Below are 18,597 nucleotides of genomic sequence, written 5' to 3' on the forward strand. Positions count from 1 at the left end.
TCCATTGACGAGCTACTGGGTACAGTAAAGTCCTAAGGAATGTGAAGTAGAAAGGTGGACTTCAGCGGGGGCCAGATCATTAGATGTAACTTTACGGCTGATAGAGGCTGATTTCAATATATTAGAAGTGATCAGGCCAGGCACGGTGGCTCAAGCCTGTAATCCCAGCACTTTGGGAGGCCGAGGTGGGCAGATCACGAGGTCAGGAGTTCGGGATCAGCCTGGCTAACATGGCAAAACCCCATCTCTACTAGAAATACAAAAATTAGCCAGGTGTGGTGGCGGGCGCCTGTAATCCCAGCTACTCAGGACGCTGAGGCAGAAGAATCACTTGAACCCAGAAGGTGAAGGCTGCAGTGAGCCAAGATCATGCCACTGCACTCCAGCCTGGGTGACAAGAGCAAGTCTCCGTCTCAAGAAACAAAAACGAACAAACAAAAAAAAGAAGTGATCAATGGGGCCAGCACCAGAAGAGCTGGAAGAATGAACTTTGACTCATTAAACCATTTACTGGGCACCTACTAAATGCCAGGAACTGGAGATACAAATCAAAGAGGAGATTTTGAACCTCAAGAATCTTTTCCATAACCAAATCAATACAAAGCAAGTGGAAAGTTGTATGAGAGGACAGGGAAGGAGCAACTGTTTGGGCCTAGCTGGTAAGGAAAGATATGATAGCAGTGACATTTTAATCAGGCCTTGAGAATTGAGTAAAGCTAAGGTCATGGAAACGCATGTTAGTCAATGAAGAATTTTGGGCATGCTGCTAGTGTCCAATCTCCTACATGGATACAGGTAACAGAAGAACTGAGGTTGGGGCCTTTTGGCTCAGGTCAAGATTAGAGAAATATGCTGGATATTTAATAACAGATTCAAGATTTCCCTTCACCCAACAATAGTCTGGATTTGCAGCTTAATTAGTGAATTCAACAAATACTTACTGGGTATGTTAAGTGGTAGACTTGGCTAGTGTTTTTTTTTCGGCCTTAATAAAATTTACAGTTAAAACACTGTAGGTGTTGTGGTCTTATTTAGGTGACAAAAACTTAAGATCCTTTCCATCCTGAGAAAAAATATATAAGCATTTCTCCTCTAATTTCTAAATTCCCTGACCACTTTTTAAATTTTGCAATTAATGGTAGCAATCATAGCAGCTTTCAGAAAACTGCCCCAACTGCCTGTGGCAATACAGATTTGGTGGCAGGCTTCCAGACAACACAAATAGCAGTGACAGTTCTAAATCCCTAGGCCTACATTAAAAACAATTCTCTTCCCCCTGCCACAAAGAAACCAAAAACATACGCTACATTAAGTTGAATACATATACAGACTTGCAAAAGAAATTACATCTCAAAACAAACCTCCCAGAGTTAAAGCTGGTATTATTTTTTTCCTCCAGACATCTTTTGAAAATGCGAACCAATCACACAGCTTTTGTCCCAGTCAAGAGTTACTAAAACTATTCAACATAGCTGAAGGTTGAATAGTTTTAGTAACTCTTGACTGGGAGAAAAATAAGAGGTTGGGGTGTTTCGACCGCAAATTCTTCTACCACCATTTGTTTGCAGTGTAAGTCAGGACAAGTTATTTGGAAATACGGCTAAGAATTTAAAAGCAATGTTAATATTCTAAGCACTTAATGAGCAGATGGCACATATCTTGTTCTCCTGGGTCTCCCACATTCAACACAGGACTTTTAGTATTCAAGGGGTACTCAGAAAATGTCTATTGAATAACATAATATACAAACTGGGAGTCTGATTTTTAAAAAATAGCATATTGCTCAAGGTAAGTGACTTTATTTTACAGTTTTCAAAATTAAGAACGTTTTTGCTTACTTGAAGTCTATTTGTATTCATTAGTACATTTCAACAATTTGGAAATGAAAGATGTGAAGATCATTTGATAAATAAAACATTGCATATAAGGCTAATTTTTTTTAAAACGAGGTTATTTTGCAATGCTAAATTAGCTTTTAGAACTTCATAACACAGATATACTTGACCACCAATTAATAGAAAAGTACCCTTTTATTGAGAGGTAAGACAAGTATATTTACAATATTCAATTGTTAGATAATATAATCTGACAGTGAAACTTTTTAAAGCAGCAGTATTTCAGGAATTACAATTTATAAGGGGAAAAGAAAAACATTCCAAATATGTTTCTGTTACAGAAAATACACTTGAACAATGACAGAAACACTTAAGGCTATGTAGTATTAGACCTTTTCCTCCATCTCTATAAAGTACATTTTTGTTACAGACAGAAGGCTGATTTTGGAAAGAAAGAAACAATAGGATGTATAGCGCTTTCTATCAGCAGACTAGTATGTTTAAAAATAGTCTCATCAAGGGTTCTGAATAAGAAATATAAGTGTTGCCAGGCAGTCCCAAACTCACATTTGATATTAACTGCAGACTCATTTAAAACTGAAAACTGCTCCAGCCTCTCTCAATCTTTACTAAGGACTGGGAGATTATCAAACCCTTTCAAGTCTAATAATGCTTTTGAATTAAGATTATTGAAAAAAGGAATCTCTGTTACAGTGCAAAGAACATTTTGATAGAAATTCATGTCTACAAAGGAGTTAAATACAGATGTCCCTTACATTAGCAGATACTATTCTTGCTCTAAAAAGGTAGAATTATCAAGACATTGTAAATAATATGGGTCAAAAATATGTGTAACAGAGTTCTACAGGGCACCTTATATAAAGTCAATCCTCAAAGTATGTATTTGACACTCTCCAAGTGAGGATATTACTTTTTTGAAGAACATTAGACACAACAGTAGGCTCTTATTATTCCATTAACTATTGAGGTAGGAGTCTCCATTTGTCAATATCATCCCATTTTCACAGATACATCGTAAGTCAAATGCAAGTACCAAAAATGTCAGTAATCCTTAAGACTAAACCATCACACTATACACCAAGTCTTTCCTTATTTAGATGAGCAAGATTGGGAGTTCTCTGTGTATCAAGAGATTTAACTAAAAATAAAATAAGCTGTAATCTATTTTTGTAGATATGTTTGTAAATAAATACCACAGATTTCAATTATACTTTTATGCATTAAAAAGCTTTGCAACTGTTAAAAAAACAAAACAGTGCAATCAGTGGTAAAACAAATAGTACTATGGCTGTTGAAATGTTTCCCTACATCTACCACTAAAGCTGTCACATCTTGTAAAACTAAAGAAAACAGCTATTTCCTACTGTCTAATAATCAGCAACGGTGGAAAAAAAACACTTTTTTTTTAGTGTCATGTTCTTAAGAAACCATAGTCAGTTTATTACAGTGAAATGACTTTAGCACGTGAACTCAGGTATTTTCTAATTAACTCAAGATGAGTGATCATATGAAGGATATGTCATGCTTAATGACTATTATATGCTAGGAAAAAGCTGAAAATAAGGGAAAACTCAGATTAAATGAATAGCCCTTTAAAAATAGCCATAAGTTTAACCTTTTAACATGTTACATGTCTTAAAGTAAACATTATCAAAAGTTATTTTAATTTATGAAAAACAAATAATAAGCCACTGCTAAAATTTAAAAAAAAGTAAGAAGAAAGAAAAATTACATCATGACATGGAAAAAATCCATTTGGTTTGCATCATTTAGTATCTTCAATAATACTATTCAATGAGACAAGCTATGAAACAAACTACTTCATTCATGGTCAAGAATGCTTTTTTGTTAAATACTTACACGTAATGACAGATACTTAGGAGGGCAGACTCCCAAGAAGTATGAGACTTTCCGGAGTATGTTGCTGACAAAACTTAGCTATAATTTAGTAACTAAAAGTTAGTAAAGAATGACCTTTGCATATTCCAACAAAGAATATCTAGTTCAGATTTTCACCTGGCTTTGAAATATTAAGATTCAGAAGAACCACAAAAGTTTTATTTTAACCATGTTTACAAAAAAAAGTAATCCATACATCAAAATTGGGGTTTCCTTGGTTTTAATACTTTAAAATGACACAATCCAATCGAATTCATGCATCACTTCCAGAGATACAGTGCAACTGGAAATATTTTTGCCATTGCAGTGGACATTTCTAAAAAGCAAATGCCTATGGATGCTCCTGAGCCTTCAAAATAAAAAGAAAAGAAACAGGCACCACAGTTCTCTAAGGATGGCTGAGTTTCGCACATTGTGGAAAAACAATACAAATAGCCTTCAAGAGTTTCTTAAGCATCATTAACATGGATTTCACCTCTCTCAGTTTGCTTGCTGACTTCTTCTTAGTTCACTTGAGTAGAAGCCTGTTTTCACTGCTTCTTTGCTAATTTGCTGCTGGTACTTTGTAGGCTATACGTTTTAAACTCCTGTAAAGAACATTACAAGCTATTTCATGTAATTTAATTTTGTGCTGAATATTCTTCAAATGACTTTATAAATAACACAATATTTTAAATGAGTCTTCAAATTCACTTGTTGTTATACCATATTGTTGCTTTCTCCAACTTTATCTACAAACTGTAAGGAGAAGAAAAACAGAGAATTAAAGAAAGCCCAGAACATTATAAAACATTATATCAATATTTAAAATGTTGATTTTAAAAACCCAGCCTTACAAGAAGAGTTGTGGAAATTTAAGGTATGACTGACAATGACTAATCCAGTACTACTCACCATCATCTTCTGATACATAAACGTGTATAAATTTTTTTTTTCTAAAAGTTGTTTTTTGCATGACATGTTATACATATGAATTTAAGGGTGCAACATGAAAAATGCAACACAATGAATAAAGAAATTGTATAAGATGAAGATAACACTGCTAGCTTAACAAAAAATAAAAAATAAAAACATAAAAAAAACTGAAATGTCAGCCATTCATGCATTAATGAACCCAATAAGATATTTCAACTGACCATTACTGTGGATCTCTTCTGGGCCTATGTAGTCTTTGGACAAACAGATTTAACTCCATTAAGTTCAATAGTTAACAACAGTTATTGACTAAAAATACTTTAAATGTGTATTCTGGACTTTGGATTGAAAGTGGTAATGACATTAAAGATAGATTTAATGATGTAAGCATAAATTTATAATTATTGAATATAAATTTTAACACACATTACTGTAAGTGGTTATTTACTTTGGTTACTCCACCCCAAACATAAAGCAGTTGGGCTTTTTTTTTTTTTTTTAACATTCCAGATGGTGATGTAAAGACTGATATTGTATATAATTGGTAGAGACATTAAAAGTTATATAACCCAGGTGGTTATACTATCAAATTCTAGCAATCATCTGATCATTTATTTTATTTCACGATTCACATTTTTACATAAGCACTTATCATGATGAATAACGATAAGAAACATATTCTATTGTATTGGGTGTCCATTTATGCAAATTCTTGAGAATCCTTAAATTAAGGGCACAAATAATGATTACAACTCTGTAACTAGAAGTTTCAGTACATTCAAAAGCCATTCTAGGTATAAATAACACTGACCACTGTATGAATTTGCAGATTAATGCAAATGAAATCAGAGTATACCCCTATAAGCCTACATTCCAACATTTTGTTATATTATCACAAACAGGTGGCTGGCCACTGAAACTAAAAGTTGCTCTCAAAGAATTCATGGATTTATTAGAATTTTAAGGTAAATTTAAGTAGAGAGAAAGCACAATATTCTCTCTCCAAAGGTAACTTGAAATATTTAGATTGTCTTGGCTGTAAGGTTCTGACCCTAAAATTACCCTGGGGATGGCAATGGGATTAGGCTTATAGTGGTACTTATTCTTCCATAGGTAAGCCATTCTTTAGCTCTTTGAGCATTCAATAAAATGCTATGAACTTTCTCTCTAGAAACATCTATAAAAATCTGTGAACAACTTTAGAAAGTTGATTAACTTCCCTGAACCTAACTGGAACTTGTAGTCTTTTAAGTTTTCCTATAAAGCTAGTTTATCCTAGTTATTTAGGACAGAGTTGGATCTATGAAACCAATCCAAAGAAGGATATGAATACTTCTGATACGGGTCTGACCTAGAGCCAAAAGGATTGTAGCCAACTCAGCTGAATTCTAGATCACCTAGATTCCTTTAGAAATTAAGGATTTTGTTTAGTTTTGAAACTGAGGAGGTAGGCTAAGAGACAGTCATCTGGTCTTGTCTTGAAATTGAGCAAGTTCCCTGAGGTCAACAAAATGCCATCCTTCACTCACTTGCTTAGCAGAAAATATTTTGAGTTTCCATTATATGCCAGATATTATGCTGGTCACTGGGGATAGAACAATGAATAAAATACAACCTGTCTCTGCCCTCAAGGACTGTAGTTTTACATGGAAGTGCCTCCCTTTCTCCTTTCCTTTCTCTTTTTTCTTTTTTGTTTGAGACAAGGTTTTGCTCTATTGCCCAGGCTATAGTGCGGCGGTGTGAGCATCGCTTAACACAGCCTTGATCTCCTGGTTCAAGCAATCCTTCCACCTTGGCCTCCCAAAGTGCTGGAATTACACGAGTGAACCACCATGCATGGCCTGAAGCCTTTTTTTTTTGACAATTAAATGAGAGGTAAGGCTGGGTGTGGTGGCTCACACCTGTAATCCCAGCACTTTGGGAGGCTGAGGTGGGGGCATTGCTTGAGCCCAAGAGTTTGAGACTCTCTCTAAGAAAAAACAAAAACAAAGAAAAAAACAGAGGTAAATGCTATGATAGAGTTGTGCACAGGAATGTTATAGAAGCACACCCCGAGTCAGCCACAGGGAGTCAGGAAAGCTTTTCCCAAGGTGGCAAAAAATAAGCTGAATTCTGAATGGCCTTCTAAGGCTCCACCAAAAGATGTTACAACCTTCAAGGTAGCAGTTTAGTACGAAACATTTGTTGAATGAATATTGAATAAAAGGAAGAAACTCTATTTGTTAACTTTGAAAACATTCTCTTTAACCCTTGTCTGATTTGATTCCCTTTATTTTATCAAGGTGGAAACCAAGGCACACACTGGAAAACAAATTTGACAAGCTTGTTCAAACTGTAAACAGAGCTGGGAATAGATTCTTACCATCTGAATCCCAGTATAATAGTGCTTTATTCAACTCTTTTTTTTTTTTTTTTGAGACAGGGTCTTACTGTGTCACCCACCCAGGCTAAAGTGCAGTGGCACAATCATGGCTCACTGCAGCCTTGACCTCCTAGGCCCAAGCCAATCCTCTCACCTCAATCTCTCGAGTAGCTGGGACTACAGGCACATACCATCACACCCAGCTAATTTTTGTATTTGCGGGGGTAGAGATGGGGTTTCACCATGTTGCCCAGGCTGGTCTCGAACTCCTAGGCTCAAGCAATTCACCCACCTCAGCCTCCCAAAGTGCAGGGTGTGAGCCACCACACTCGGCCTTATTTAATTGTCTGAATCTAGTCTATTGGTGATACAGTCTGAGAAACAAAATATTTGTAGGAAATAATGGTTTCCTTTTTACATTATTGCTTCTAAAATTAGAGATTATATAAAAGTTCAATGAAAAATGCCCTGAACTCTCAAAGAGAAAGGTAGCATAGCATATCAAATCTGAGTAACATTAAAAAATAGAGAATATGGATCCAGAAATGGATACGGTAAAACAAAATTTCATATTTTATAGGTTTAGCAATAATTATTTTTTGGTCTTCATGGTACTCATGATCTATGTGAAGTAACTATATCATACTACAAAACTCAGCAATTAACCAAGTATCAATTACTCAAATTTCTAGAAGTAAAAAGCATCAAAATACGTATTTTGTTGGCCTAAAATATACATGATTACTTACTGATCTAATTCCAGGTAAATTTAGGAGGGATCCAAGGACTGGCACTCTTCTAATAAAGCCAACAACGACAGGAAAGAAGCCCCTGGGAGAGGGAAAAAAAAGGTTCTTAATATTTACACATTTTCTATTTTCAAAATAATTGCTAACCAAGGAAAAAGAAAGTATCCTGTTAAAATTCTGAATAATTGAGGGTCTTCAAACTTAGAAATAACTACAAACTTAATTAAAAATTTTGTGATTGTTGGTAAAAATGTGGGAAGTACATGAGGCCTAGCTATATATAACTCAGATTATGAGTTAGCTCAACTGCTGAAGATTTCTCCAACTATGAGTTGTATGGGGTGAAACTGATAAAAAGGAAGGGGCTGTTGAGACCATATGTGTAGAACCATGAAAATAATAATAGCTATCATTTACTAAGTAAGTACTAAGGGTCAAAACATTTAGTTAACACTAAGAGACTACCTGCCAGATACTGATCCTCACAGTATGTCTCATTCTTTCTTGGTAGAAATACAAGTCTACAGAAGTTAAACAGCTTCTAACCAGTTTAAAATTGACAGTAGATCAGTTAAGCTACCTCAGTATAGGAAGAGAATGAAATAGTTTATTTTAAAAATGCAAAGAAACTAAACTTTTCCTGGGTCTTAAAATATGTAGTGATATTGTGAAATATATATTTGGTCTTTGACCTCATTTTCTGGCTTACAACTCCTAAAATACTTAAGAGTCTCTACAAGGTGATGTCTTTTTGTATACTAATGAGTTATCATCAATGGTTGGCAGCCCCTAGGCAGCTTCAGGATGGGGGCTGGTCACCAGAAAGACCAAGGCAAGATTAGAGGGCTGGAAATCTGAGCCCTACCTCCTAACCTCCACGAAGGGGAGAGGGGCTGTGAAGCTGATCACCCATGGCCAATAATTTAATCAGTCATGCCTAGTAATGAAGCCTCCATAAAAACCCAAAAGGACAGTGGTCAGGGAGCTTCCGGATAGCTGAATACAAGGATGTTCTTGGAGGATGGTGGGTTGGGGAGGGTGAGGGGGGATCTGCGACCCTCCCCCCTTTCCTTGCCCTATGCATCTCTTTATTTGTATCCTTTGTAATATCCTTTATAATAAACTAGTAAACATCAGTGTTTCCTTGAGCTCTGTGAGCCTCTCTAGTAAATTAGTCTGATCCAAACAGGGGATCGTGGGAACCCCAACTTACAGCTGATCAGTCAGAAGCATGGGTAAAACAACCTGGGGCTTGTGGCTGGCGTCATTGGGAGTGGAGGACAGTTGTGGGACTGAGCCCTCAACCTGTGTGATCTGGAGCTATCTCCATGTAGACAGTATCAGAACTATATTGGGAGGACACCCAGCTGTTGTCTGTTGCAGACAACTAACTGTTTGATTGCGATATCAGGAAAACCCCCCACCCATTTGGTCACAGCAGTCTTCTGTGTTGATTGTGGTAAGACGAGTACAGAAAAAAAGCTGTTTTCTTCACAGAGTTAGATAGGGATGAAAATACTACAATGAATAGAATTCAGAAGTTAAGCAATAAGATTCTGTTATGGATCTGCAGAAGTCAAAATAAAGAATTAAACAGAAAGCAGAATTTTTTAAATTAGACAAGTATTTATGTTGATGGTGTATGTGCGTGTTTCAAAGAAAATCACAATCATTTTCTAGTAGTAATGAATTCAAAAGATCATTTATTTTGTTTTAAGTATTGTTTTAAAACATAAAAATGTGTGATTTCAAATGCCATTATTTAGGATTATAAATATCTAGAAAAACAACATCAAAGACCCTTGGCACTAAATCTCCAGCTCAGAATATCTCAGAACACAACAAAACCCAAAAACAAAAACTAGTATTTATACCACAAAGCTCTCTAAACCACGAAACCTGTGTATTACTCCAAGCTTGTCAATGATACTAAGACTTCCCATTTTTTATTCATCTCAAAGATCAGCTTTGGCTTTTAACCATCATTACTAAAACCCCCACATAACTGGGAAAGCCAATGATTTTCTTACTTCTTAAGGTGCTTAAGTTTTCTGCTGCAAGATACATCTGCCAAAACAAACTCTTCTTCATTCTTTTCTCTCTTAGCCACTATGAGCTTTACTCCTAGTTCTTCTCCCACCTCTTTTCCTAGTCTCTTCTAGTGTTTTCTTCTTTTTCTCCACCTACCCTAAAATGTCAAAAGTACTCCAAGATTCCAGTCTTATCACTGTATATTCTGTACTGTATTAACAGCCTCTTGACTGGCTCCCCTGACTTCAGTTTTTCTCTTTAATACCTACTTTATCCTGATATCAGAACAACCTTCCTAAAACATCTACCCTGTTGTACCACCTCTGGCTTAAAAACCTCTGTGCCCCACTCCCCCGACCTTCTCCAAACACCGCTCCCCCAGCCCAAATTTGGTTACAGGATAAGGTATACTTTTCTTAACAAGTCATCAAAGAAAGTTTGTAACCTGGCTCCAGGCTTCATTTTCAGTTTCATTACCAACCATTTCCTTCAACTGATCACATGCTCCTGTTCTATAAGAGTATTCATTCTTTTCAGAACAAGCTGTGTGTTTTTATGGCCCTGTCTGTTTCTTCTGTTAACTGTCGTTCCCTTTCTCGTTCATAGGATAAATTCTTACCCATTCTTCAAAGCCCAGTTTATCAGTTAACATTTCTCACCTCTCCTTGAATTTACTAATTTTTTAATCATGCTTCCACAATATTCTGCATATACATTTATAATGGCATTATGACTATATCCTATTGGTATTTTTAGAGTCTACTTTCCATAATAGAAATGAGAGATTTTCTAAAGCAGATTTGGTACTTAATTTATTTTTATGTCTCCTGTGGGTAATACAGTGCCTGGCAGACAGAAGACAAAGGATATGCATTTCTGGAATAAATAATTAAGCTCAACCCTACTTAAAGTTATTTTCTTTTCTGTTTTTTTTTTTTGAGACAGAGTCTCGCTCTATTGCCTAGGCTGGAGTGCAATGGTGTGATCGGCTCACTGCAACTTCCGCCTCCCAGGTTCAAACAATTCTCCTGCCTCAGCCTCCCGAGTAGCTAGGATTACAGGCACCTGCCAGCATGGCCAGCTAATTTTTGAATTTTTAGTAGAGACGGGGTTTCATCATGTTGGCCAGGCTGGTCTTGACCTCCTGACCTCAGGTGATCCGCCCACCTCGGCCTCCCAAAGTGCTGGGATTACAGGTGTGAGCCACCGCACCTGGCCAAAGGTATTTTCATATAGATATATACACATACTATTGTTTACCTGCTAACTGGCATTTACAAAATATTACCTGCTCAAAATCTCCCATAGTGGTGTATTTGGTAAACAATCTTCTAATATGTATATGTGCTAAATAAATTTGCATCAAGTAGCAGTAGCTATGAAGTATAAGATTCTACACACCAAAATGCTGGATCGATCGATCTATCTATCTATCTATCTATCTACCTACCAACCGATCGATCGATCGACCGACCTACCTACCTACCTATCTACCTACCTACCACTATTTAGTTGATACAAATATCAAACATAAAGATGGTGCCTTAAAATGCCAATAAAATAAACTTTATTGTGCTGACAAAACAAGATAATTTATACCATTAGGCAATCATTTACATGTGATAAAACATTTTTATAGTTGCTTCATCTAAATCTATAAGATTCAACCTAAATAAAATTCCATTTAAGGAAATGATCATCATCTTACTCCAACTGATGCAAATATCTGAGTTTTTGTACTAACTATCTGACACACTGATTTACTGAAAGAGACAATAATATGCCTTACCTGAACAAGAGAAAAAATCCATAAATTTCGAAGATCATGCCTATCAAAGGCCAACCAATAAGGACTACAAATACACCACCCAGAAAAAAACCTGTAGCTTTCATTTTATGTTTTTGGAAGAAGAATCTGAATGTTCTTTCTAAACCAATTACAAAAGCCAAGCCGGCTACAAATAAAACCTAAAAGAGAAAGAAAATACAACACGGAAAAGGTAGTTAAACACAATGCATAAATTTTAAACGTAAAGTCAAAGCTAAATATAAAAAAAGAAGCACATTTGTTTGGCTTTTAATGTGGGCAACTGGCCAGACAGAACTGTAATGTACAACCAAGCAGCAGAACCAAGGAGTGCGTTATGCATGTTAAAGTTGTAGCTTTGTTCCACTTGTCTCATTCCTCTTCTATCTTGATTAAATGGAGAAAAAGAGAAACAAAGAAAGATTAGACGTTACCAAGGGGCATCTGTGTCTGCAGTAGTTTTCCTAGTTTTAGCTGGATGAGGAAGGCTTAGTCAAGCAGATGAGTTGGCAAGGCATAAAGAGGAAAGCTGCCCATAAATATGTCACCCGAGGGTATTCCTCTTGGTTCTGAAATATTCATCATAGGCTACAGGAGTTTCTATGGATGGGAGAAATATTGACATGGCTAAGTTGATAGCAGAAGAAACAACGTGAAGCCAAGAAGATTCTAGTTTTATAAATTCTAGAATATCTGGTGGCAGCAGAAATAAAAATACAGCCATGTGTTTTCAAATATTTTGAATGTATTCTGTGGACAAGAAATGGTGATGGATTAAGAGCTTGCTTTCCCCAGGTTTTCTTTCCAAATACTTGCCCTCCCCATTAACATTCTTTAGTGAAAAATATTTCGCACAAATACATATTAAGCCTAATGGTTAAGCTTCATATTCTAGAATACTAATGCTATTATCATTTATTAAGACATCAATTTTGAACAATTTTGCTATCCTTTATCTTTTCCCATTTCCAGTTAAAAGCCCAAATATATATGTGTGTGTGTATATACACACACACACACACACACACACACACACACACACACACACACACAGTGTCTTCACTACCTTAGAAGGGTTATTATTTATTTCTGGATCATAACCTCCACACATGAATAGCATAGTACACATTCCAAATAAACAACATAGATCCCTTTCTAAGCAAGTCAACCATTAACACAGAAATATATATTTTTAAAAAGGTTAAAAAAATCTATCTTATGCAGCTGAATCAAATGTGAAGTCTTGGATGTTTAAAGTAAAAATACTTTAGTGATTTATCAAGACATGAAACTATCAAGTCATCTATTTTGAACTCCTATTTAGAGGCAGCCTTCATTTAATCTATTGTAAATCTCATGACAAACACTTAACAGAGTAGTTATGGAATTAGAAAACCTCATTAAGTGTTTACCTTTTATTTAAACAGAAAGCTGACAGGTTTCATTCCTGATGGAAATAGAGAATGTAACAGGAATTACTTATGAGTAATAGTGAATTATTTTCCCCAAATTTAATAGCAGATAATAATTCATTCATAGTTAAAATTTCCTTATAAATTTAGTTAAAATATATATTTAAAAACTCACATTTCCAATAGCCAGTAGTGCTTTGTCAAAAAAGAGAATCATTCCAAAGAACAGGAAAAACACTCCAAATCCTGTTAATCCCATTCCAATTTCTGCAATATAAGGTATATGGTTAAGGGCAGAGAAAAATTAAAGTCACATTAACATCACTGTAAACCAAGAAAATTTTCCAGTTTTCCTTTCATAGGTATAAGAAAACAGGTACCCAACATTGCAGGTTAACTTCATAATGACATTTATTTAGCTCTTATAACAAATTAATTATCAGCAAATTATTTCAAAATTTAAAACATGAATGAAAATTTCTAAGCCTTATATGGGAGATAGCATTTCTCAGGCATAGCTATAATAAAAAAGATAAATCGGGATTCTAAACCTTTGGTTTTAATATGTAATTTGTTTTTTTCCTCCTGAAAAGCTCTCTCGCATCAGACATAAATGTATAGGTTTCCTTAATTACTTATCTCCCTTCACATTCTATAATTATTATTTAAATGCACAATATCTGTAGTTCTTTCTTCCTCTTAAAATTGATTCCTTCTTTATTCCATTAGAAATGTTATGGTAGGTCCGCACAATCAATATCCTTTATCCAATTATATACTGCTTGTCACAATGGCAACAAGAAATATTTCGAAAATCATGGTACCAGTATTCTCAAAACCAAATTTTCAGAAGGTCAGGCATCACTTTTAATTTCTTGATTACTTATTATGGACTTATCTACAAATTTACCTAAACTATAAATCTACTTAAATATTTGGTCCAGAGTCCTAAAATCACCTCTCCGAAGTTTCAAAGAATACTGTTTTACCTAATATTAATATTCTAGGTTTTTCATGTTTCATTAGTTTCATTAAAAAACAAAGAATTGTTGATCAACTGCCAGATGCAAGGAACTGTTCCAGGTACTGAATATACAGTGGTAGACGAGGTGTAAGCTTTAAAGTCTATGTTTATCTTGTATATAAAATTAATACTTTTATTGATTGTGCATTCTCTAGGTCTTATTTTTTTAGTATGAAAAGTCTTAACTTCTAAGGTGACAGACGTACTCTTCTATTAATGTTATAAAGCACAATTCACTAAGTTACCTCCTGGATCATTTTAGTTTTGATTCTAGAAAATAGCCATTAATCCGTAGTTTAGTTAGAAGCACAATCTGCATACAGATGAGTCAGAGTAGAAGCCACCATATTTTTAGAAGCACAATTTAAAATACCCTATCACTGATTTCTGATCTATTGCTTAACTTTTTTGCCTCAGCTCCAGAAAGCTAAAATCTAGGTCACAGCTACTTAAAAAAATCTTAAGTCATATAAAATGTTCTGATAACTTGAAAACTTTTATCAACTTTAGCTTTTTCTACATTCCCCACCTGCTCAATTTCCTGATAACTAGTGTCTTCCATTGCAGACACCTTTTGTTCCCAAAGTTAGTCTAAAATAATTCAGGTACCTGGTCTATAAATACACCAGTTAAGTGAATTCAACACACATTCCTATGAAAATTTGAGGCTGATACTTTCATGATCAAAGGCCTTAAGAGAATTTACCAAATTAACTATTTGGATAGTGGACATAATTTCATAGAGGAAAATATGGACAAAAGAGCAAGTAAAATTCTATTAAATAACTATTTAGTAGTTAGGATTAAACATCGGCAGCTTTGTTAGTTGAAGATGACTAATTTCTATCATTTCACAAATAACCTTGATGATTACATAAAAATTCTGAGATGTTTTTAGAAAGGAAGGTATATGGAAAGACACCTACTATGTACTGAGAATTTACCACGAATTAGGCCTTGTGAAGTGCTTCACATACCTTATATGAAACTTAATACTTCCAATACTACTGGAATGCAGGTATAATTACATCTTTTTAAAGATGGAGGAAATTGAAATTTAGAGAGTTGACTTAAGTTGCCCAAAGCCACACTTCTAGATAAGCATTCAAACCAAGGTCTTTTGAATCCAAAGCTCATGTGCTTAACCATTAATGCCATACCTCTTCCCACAGAATTTTTATTTTTTAGGTTAAAGGTGTTTGGTTACGTGAAACTCAAGGACACTGGAGTATTCTGAACTTCTGGGGGACGCATCTTTTAGGGGATTCAAGTTTAATATTAGCTTGTTATCTAACATAGCCAAGTAGAACTATTAAAAATTAACTGCGGTCAAAAAGGCCAATCTCTGAGTATGGTTTACCATGTCATGAAGTGTTTATACAAAAATTTTATAATTTCTTTAACAAAATTGTGAGGTGAAAGGTAGCACTGGTCCTATGGTTCATATGTGCAACCATGGACCTAGAGGTATTCAGTAACTTGTTCTTGATCATAGAAGCAGCAAAAATGTGTGTGTGGGTGCTGGTGGTATGGAGGCAGGTACAACAGTCTGTGAAGTCAGCATTCAACCAGTCTTCTCACTCCACAGACAATGGTCCTACAACTACAACATGGGAACCAAAATATTCCACTACTTTATCCAGTACAGTCCAGCGGGAGACATTGCCCAAAACATCTTTGCCACAACTGGTACTGGCAATGACATTGCCAAGTAGCTCCTGATCCACACTGGTCAAAAGTCTCAAATTGGCCTCATTGTGCCTTTTTCTCACCTCCAGGATCCCCCTTTTCCCTATCCGTATACATTCATAAGCCCTCTGGCTATCAAAAGCCTTGCATAGAGCTGCCTTCTTCCCATCGGAATCATATCCAGTAAAACAAACTTATCTTCCTTCACTCCTCCCACATGTTTAAAAAACTGTCCACAAGTTTAAAAAAATATAAAAACAATTTAATAAAACGAATCTGTCTAACATAAGGAGCATACTGTGGAAATTGTATAAGGAAAGACACGCATAATCTAATGGCAAACACTGTTAGCATTTTGATATCTTATTCACAATTTTTTAAAAGCAGCATTGTCTCTCTTACCATACCCTTTGAAAAACAGAAGTCAAGCAAGAATTCAATTGAACATTAACTGTACTGGAGAATGCAATTATCACACTAGACTTTTAGACAATGTGATGAAATGAAGATTTAGAGGCAGCATGCCCCTCCTCCGCCCCTCTGAATAAGTCTTGTCTTTTTTTGGGGCGGTGAGGGAAGTCCTAGAATGCCTTAAAATAATCATGAATTTCCATTTATTCTACTCTGAGCAGTGCTTGGCCACTCTCTAAAAACCAAAATCCCAGAATAATCCTGACAAATCACTTGAATGATGGCCAATCCCTGCAGTTAAACACACTCACACACAAACACAATTTGAAATCCAAAATGCATTTGGTTCACTAATCGTTTTATGTTTCAATCCACTGTTTCACCTAAAACATGTGACAAGTGAACAGCAAAGAGTAAAATTTCATCGCCCTCACAAAATTTAATGAAGTGAGGAGAATGCTTCTCAGGGAGAATGCCCATAGTCCAAACCCACTCTCTTGTTTTTATAAAGCAGGCACTCATCACTATATTAAGTCTTCAAAAATATAATTTCTATGCACAGATTATTCTCAGATCTCAAATAAAGTTTATATCAAGTCTTCTTAGGTGATAGTGGGGTACAGTGCAAAAGGTTTCTGAGCCAGCACACCTGGGATCAAGTTTTGTTTCTGTCACTTTTTCTTTGACCATGCACTCAATTTCTTTTGTGCCTCATTTAACTTATGAAAGGGGCATGCTTCTGTGAGCCTTACAGGGCTCTTATAAGAATTATGCATAATGATTCACATGAAAGCACATGGTAAACTGAAAGAAAATACCTTTATATAATTGCCAGTAATTATTATTACACTAGATTCCTACCCCCTCAAGACTACACTTTTATTTTCTTTGATCAGAACAGGCCAGGCCAATGGACCAAAGTGGGCGGCAACCTTGGGGCAGGTGGCCCCAAGAGGCAGCCCCAGTCCAGCCTCAGGAGGGAAGACAGACTGATTGGGGGGTGGCAGTTTGTGTAGGAGGCCTTAGAAGCTCTGTGAAGTTGGTCTGCCATGACTTGAATCTCCACAAGAAGACTCCACTTTAAAATAGGGCATTTTAAATAAACTTCTATTTTTCACTTCAATTCACTGTTTAAGTCTTAAAATATTGAAAATCTGAGTTAACTGGAGTGAAATGAAAGGCATGGCAGATAAAGCAAAGTGAGACAAAAAGAGACTCTTATGAACATCAAAATATGAGGTACAGAGCTTGGGCAGACATAAATACAAAAATTATTAATATTAACAAAAAGCAGTAGGAAAAGTGGAAATATTATAATGAAAGAAAAGGAAACCGATATCAATGCTAGCTTTAGAGATGAAATAGGCCTGGAGAACTCTGTGGCAGGCAGAGAGTGATGCTAAAATAATAAAACAAGCCACAAAGCACAATATACAATACTAACGAAATATATCCTTTAATGGCACACAAAGTGGTTTTTCTCTACTGCTTGAAACTTTAGCAGGTAGAAAAGTGAGAATGTTTCAAGAGATTTCTAAAAGGCTGCTTACAGTACTGGCAAAAAGCGAATATTCAAAATGCCACATTTAAGCGTAAGGACATTTTCAAAAAGAGCCTACTGTAGGTGACATTTAAAATACCGCCTCCCAAATAACCAGCCAGCCAGGGACTTGTAGAGGACCCGAAGTGTGTCATGCGCATAAACGATCCCGAGAGTGGGCCGCGGGCACCACGCAAACTTTCTCTTGTGGCAAGCCCCTAGAACAAAGCGCCCATCTCACTGGGGATGAGGAGATCAGCGCGACCCTGGAATGAGACAGACTCTCGGCTAAAGCTCCCCTCCCAACATAGGGCGTCCCACCCTGCCCCACAGACTCTTCTCCCAGGTCAGGTCCGCCAGTGCAAGTCTAGCCCCGGCATCCCGAAGGCAGCCCCTTAGGGTCCCAGCAGCCCTAGCTCTGTCTCGCAGGCCACCGCCCCCAACCCAGAGCTTCATTCATTGACCCCGGCGGAGGGGCGAGACCCAGCCGGGCGATGGGTGTGCGCGGCTCGAGGCGGGGGCCCCGGAGCAGGTGCTTACTCTGCGTGTCCGTTAAGGAGATCATGGCTGCAGTGGTGGGGACAGCGGCGACAGCACCTCGGAAAGCCCAGGGTGGGAAGCTGAGTCGGGAGAAATGAAGCCGGGAAACAGCCCAGGCGAGAGCCGCCACGTCTTCCGGAAACACGCAGCCACCCTCACTGCCGCTTTAAGACCGCTTCCTATTGGCGAAACCTGCTTCCAATCTCAACCAATAACTCGTAATGTTGTTCGGTGACGCGCATGGTGACCACACCCCTTGACCAATTAGAGAAGGGAGTTATCTGTGATTGGCTGAACGGACCGACCCGGAAGGGTGGATGCTCTCAGCTGGCTGGCGGGAAGATTTTACTCCCGAGTAGCGG

The 18,597-nt window shown here is 36.7% G+C and overlaps 1 protein-coding gene across 2 annotated transcripts; it reads right to left on the reverse strand.

The window, feature by feature from the left end:
- Nucleotides 1-2,011: 2,011 nt before the first annotated feature.
- GOLT1B (golgi transport 1B) lies at nt 2,012-18,452 on the reverse strand. Of its 2 annotated transcripts, NM_001252004.1 has the most exons (6): nt 18,236-18,390; nt 13,207-13,298; nt 11,602-11,780; nt 7,782-7,863; nt 4,892-4,924; nt 4,421-4,493 (listed from the first exon to the last, which is right to left on the reverse strand). In NM_001252004.1, exons 1-5 carry the CDS (start codon nt 18,258-18,260, stop codon nt 4,916-4,918), a joined length of 387 nt encoding a protein of 128 aa, NP_001238933.1. In that variant the 5' UTR covers nt 18,261-18,390; the 3' UTR covers nt 4,421-4,493; nt 4,892-4,915. The 2 variants fall into 2 exon arrangements, with proteins under 2 accessions (XP_009423879.1, NP_001238933.1); XM_009425604.4 differs by lacking the exon at nt 4,892-4,924 and having other exon boundaries at nt 2,012-4,493; nt 18,236-18,452.
- Between the last annotated feature and the right edge of the window lie 145 nt (nt 18,453-18,597).

Source organism: Pan troglodytes, chromosome 10, assembly GCF_028858775.2.
Source record: "Pan troglodytes isolate AG18354 chromosome 10, NHGRI_mPanTro3-v2.0_pri, whole genome shotgun sequence".
Taxonomy (NCBI): Eukaryota; Metazoa; Chordata; class Mammalia; order Primates; family Hominidae; genus Pan; species Pan troglodytes.

What these genes read in the sequence shown, in the direction of transcription:
- GOLT1B (XM_009425604.4), bottom strand. Translation starts at nt 18,260, where the DNA reads ATGATCTCCTTAACGGACACGCAGA. An exon ending in CTCCTTAACGGACACGCAGA is followed by an intron (nt 13,299 to 18,235) that starts GTAAGCACCTGC and finishes CTTATATTGCAG; the next exon opens with AAATTGGAATGGGATTAACA. An exon ending in CACTACTGGCTATTGGAAAT is followed by an intron (nt 11,781 to 13,206) that starts GTGAGTTTTTAA and finishes TTTCTCTTTTAG; the next exon opens with GTTTTATTTGTAGCCGGCTT.